This window comes from Oreochromis niloticus, unplaced genomic scaffold (genome assembly GCF_001858045.2).
Source record: "Oreochromis niloticus isolate F11D_XX unplaced genomic scaffold, O_niloticus_UMD_NMBU tig00000135_pilon, whole genome shotgun sequence".
NCBI classification, from domain to species: Eukaryota; Metazoa; Chordata; class Actinopteri; order Cichliformes; family Cichlidae; genus Oreochromis; species Oreochromis niloticus.
The window spans coordinates 1-4,435 of NW_020327069.1; the positions used below are offsets into that span (position 1 = coordinate 1).

The window sequence follows — 4,435 nt, forward strand, 5'->3', positions numbered from 1 at the left end:
CAGAAATGTGATACTGTAAAGTTTGATTTAGCCATACAGCTACCAAATGGCAGAATGTACTTTTGATTTCATGTATTTAATGCTTATTTTAAACTTAAACACTGTTTTTCTCTCCACAAGGTGGACTTGGAGTTTGGCAAGCTTACAGGAGGAAAGACGGATCTCTTTTACGAAAATGGGAAGCCAGTATCATTCCGAAGCTCAAATCAGTAGCTGCCCTGGAAACAAGAGTGATCTAAAGAGTGCAACCAGGCAGTACATCACTGTTGCTAAGAATGACAGAGTAACCATTCTCTGAATGAAGCCCAGACGTGTGTTGTGGATAAGCTTTTCAAACTGTATTGGGTATGTAACTTGTCCTATCCAGCACCGCTTGTCTTCACCTTCTTTGAGTTTGTCTATGACTGCCGCTGTCCACCCAAAGGAAAACCAAAGTACTGGAGCTGATTGCACAGATTAAAGCATGCAAGTAAAATGTTTACCTGTCCAAAATGTAGAGAGTCTCTGTTCACAAAGGTGAGAAACCTCATTTGGCATCTTTGTCAAATACACTGCTTATCAGGACTCTGACCTGCCTATGCAGTGGAAAGGTCAGACATATGAACTGATTGGTGAAATTTTGATTTTCGGCCTTTATATATAGTGACAAGCTTGATGCTAATAAGCTGTATTAAACCCAAGGTACAAAATTGTATAACCTGGATGCTATATTCGCCAAAATGTATGTTTTCTGTTTGCATGCAACTGCGCATTTGTTGAATGTTGACAATTTGTTGAGATGACAATTGTTGCCTTTAAAAAATTTAATTCATGTATTGTCTGGACATGATTATATCAGAACATATATATATATAATATATATAATATGTATGATATTATGCCCTTTTTAAATTTTTTTGACATTTAATGATCTAGAGAGATCGAAAGTTAGTCAGATATGAATTTTGTTTGATTTGTCAAGTAAAAATTGTGACATAGCTTTGGCTAAAATTGAATTTTAAACATTTTAATTGAAAATACTCTGACAGCTGTTGTTTATTCAGTTTGTAATGATTTATAATATGCTAAATAAAAAATGGAATTCAATAAATGTATAATATATACCCATCTTTTTTCTCCTTTTTTCAAAATTGAAATGTACACATTTTAACACATCTTTGTGTCAAAAAAACATCCTTGTGTTTACATTTTTTAACACAGAAGATGTGTTAAAGGAGCAGACACATTAATTGTGTTAAAACTGACACATCATGTGTTGTCCCTGAGCTGATGCAGCACATGTGTTAAATTTAACACATCATGTGTCAATTTTAACACATCCCTTCTAAGACTATAGTCTTAATATTTACTGAATACAAAAATGGATTCTATACATTTACATCAGATGAAACTTTGGTTGCAGATTCAGATAAATATTTATTAAAGCTAGACATTTTAAATGAGAATAAGAAAGAAAGTATTTCTTTGTGCCCCCCTTTCCATGTTAATGCCCTACCTGGCCTCTGGCAAAACTTGTTAGACCGCCCTGCACAGCTACCAGCCGTCAGCTATACGTAAAAAAGGATCCTGGTGTTATTTGTCTCTCAGAAACAGTTCATAACTTCCCTTCAACTCATTCATGTCACCTAAAAGGTAACCTGTTTCTCCATCACCTGTTCAGCTCTGGTGATTCAGTAAGAACATCTCTGGTTTCATCTTCATGTTTCCCTCTCACCACATATCCAAACCGATATCATGACCAGCAGCTTTACAGCTGTGGCTCCAGCAAACATCAGCTGATACTAGAAATTAACATTAAATAAATTCTACCGACAGCTGATCAAGCTTAAAGGTGCTGCTGTTGTTTAGCGCGACATCCGCTGGTTTCCTCTTTCTGGCGCAGAGAGAAAAGCCAATCAGCTGATCATTGATCAGTTTCATGATTGAATTAGCAACTTTCTAGCTGAAGTAGTAATGAAATCGCGTTCCTTTTCACCTCAACTTTAAAGTTCGACCTCCTCGGCTGTAACTGGTCAAGCCCAGAGCAGTCTGGCCTCAGAGTTAACATCAGAGGTATATTTTATTTTAAAACTATTTCATTCGACTTTATTAGACTGAGAAATATTCTTCACCGTGTCTCTTCGTATATCGTTACCATCACCCCCAACGGCCGAGGCAGATGGCCGTCCCTTCTGAGCCTGGTTCTGCCGGAGGTTTCTGCCTGTTACAGGTAGTTTTTCCTCCCACTGTCGCCAAGTGCTTGCTCATAAGGGATTATTCATTAATTGGGGTTTTCTTGCTGCTACTGTAGGGTCTCTATCTTACAGTATAAAGCAACTTGAGGAGACGGTTGTGATTTGATGCTATATTAAACATCTTAAATTCAACTGAATCTTAAAATGTAATATAGCATCACATCACCATCAAATCAAGAACTGAAAAATAAAACAAAATGAAAATAAAAACCTAAATTAAAAGCAGTTTGTGATTTGTCTTGTGCTTTCAAAATATATTGTTAATATGAAAGCTGCATTTCTATGCTCTGGTCATTAGTACTGGTATTTAATGTAAGCAAACACAGGGAGCATACACCGATGTGGAAGTACTACAGATGAAGATGCAAAGAAACCATGAAATAATTAATGAAATAGTGAAGTTTATGAATAAAATAACAACTGTAGCACCGTCTCAGTCTCGTCGAATCGCCCCTCTGCCTCTTCCATTCTAGCATCAACTCTTCTTAACCCTCGTCTAATGTGTGCATATTGTTTGTTGTTGTCTTTCCTAAAGTCACAAAGCTCTTTCAGGATGTTCAGGAGGCTGGGCTCGTCTGTATCCGTGCCCTCTGTGGCTAACCTTAGCTCGGGAGAGTAGCTCCTATCCACGTGGCTTTCTCTGTCTCCTCTTCTGTCTGAGTTGTGCCTCTCAAACTTCTTGTGACTACCCCGTTTCCATATTTAAAAGCAATCTCACTATTATCAGAAAGATTACCGTATCTTATTATAAGAGAAATTTCTCCCACTTCCTGGTGTTTGGAGTCTCTACAGTAAGCAAATCTGGTAAAGGTGTGGGTGATTCTGGGATTGATGCAGGAGGGCGACAGAAATAAAAGTAAAATATTAAATTTTTGCTGTTATTGACTTTGCTTTACAATATCAAACACTGAGCCAGATGCACAATAGTCATGTACATCACACGTAAACACATTAATGTAAAACACAGAGGTTAGGCCATCAAAGTGTGTGTAAAAGAAGTGTTTATGTCTGTCTTGCAGTTTCTGTTCCTGTCCGAGGTTTGCAGTGGAGAGCTCAGACCACACAGGACCCGTCCTCTCCAAACCCTGCTCAGCTCTCTGGTACCAGCACACCCACGCACAACTGGGCACCTTAAAAAATTGTAGAAAAATTCAAGCAAGTAGAAAACGGAATAATAATTATCCATAACTGTGGATGAACTGGCCGTTAGATGAACTGCAGTCTTTGTCCTTTGAGTGTGGCAGGTGGCTTCTTGATGGCTCACACCGTTCCCCTCTCTCACCTCCTGCAGGGGGCAGTGTCCAGCTCTCTCACCTGTCTGCAGACGGCGGAGGGAGTGGCAGCTCTGCTGATGGAGAGAGGCGGTCTGGAGGAAGGAGATAATGTCGCTCTGGTGTACCCGCCAGGTGAGAGACAATGCAGATGTTAAATGTACTTTTCAGGTGACAGCACCTGGACACTGCAAGCATCGTTCACACCTGTGTGTCTCCTTCTGCAGGTATAGACCTGATCGCAGCCCTTTACGGCTGCCTGTACGCCGGCTGCGTTCCCATCACAGTGCGACCGCCTCACCCTCAGAACATCTCCACCACCTGCCCACTGTTAAGATGATTGTCGAGGTCAGACTCTTAATTTGTCTGTTAAACCGATGCGGTTTCTCCTTCAGTCAGACCTCCAGGGCTCAAGCTCTCGCTCCCAGCTAATTCCAGACTCGTACGGCTCTGGCTGACTTCTGATTCCTCTGGGGAAAAAAGGGAGCTTAATTTCTTCTTCTGTCTTTCTCTTTCTAATTGTGCAGGTGAGTCACTCGGCGTGTGTGATGACCACCGCCGTCATCTGTAAGCTGCTGCGCTCCAAAGAGGCCATGGCCACGGTGGACATCAGTCCTGGACACCGGTACAGCGTTTCATTCATATCCGCACAGGGAAATCACGCTCGCATTAGTACTTTAATTTAACATAAATGCAGGTCGTGCACAGCCGCCTCACAATGCAGTCTGAGTAGTTCTGGTTGCAGATATAAACCTAAAGAATGCACATTAAATGAAATCCTCTGCTGTGATGAAACCTGCCTTTACAGCTCCATCACTCTGTGATTTATCAGAAAATAAAACTTGCTGTAGCTGCAAGTCTGTGGAGCTCCCCACCACTGCTTTAGAGACTCGAAGCACCAGAAAGTGGGAATAATTTCTCCTATAATAA

General features: G+C 40.7%; 1 protein-coding gene across 1 annotated transcript; it reads left to right on the forward strand.

The window, feature by feature from the left end:
• Positions 1-3,379: 3,379 nt before the first annotated feature.
• LOC112844395 (disco-interacting protein 2 homolog C-like) lies at positions 3,380-3,845 on the forward strand. The gene is made up of 2 exons (XM_025904155.1): positions 3,380-3,640; positions 3,733-3,845. The coding sequence occupies exons 1-2, from the start codon at positions 3,445-3,447 to the stop codon at positions 3,843-3,845; spliced, it is 309 nt and encodes a 102-aa protein (XP_025759940.1). The 5' UTR covers positions 3,380-3,444.
• Positions 3,846-4,435: the final 590 nt, after the last annotated feature.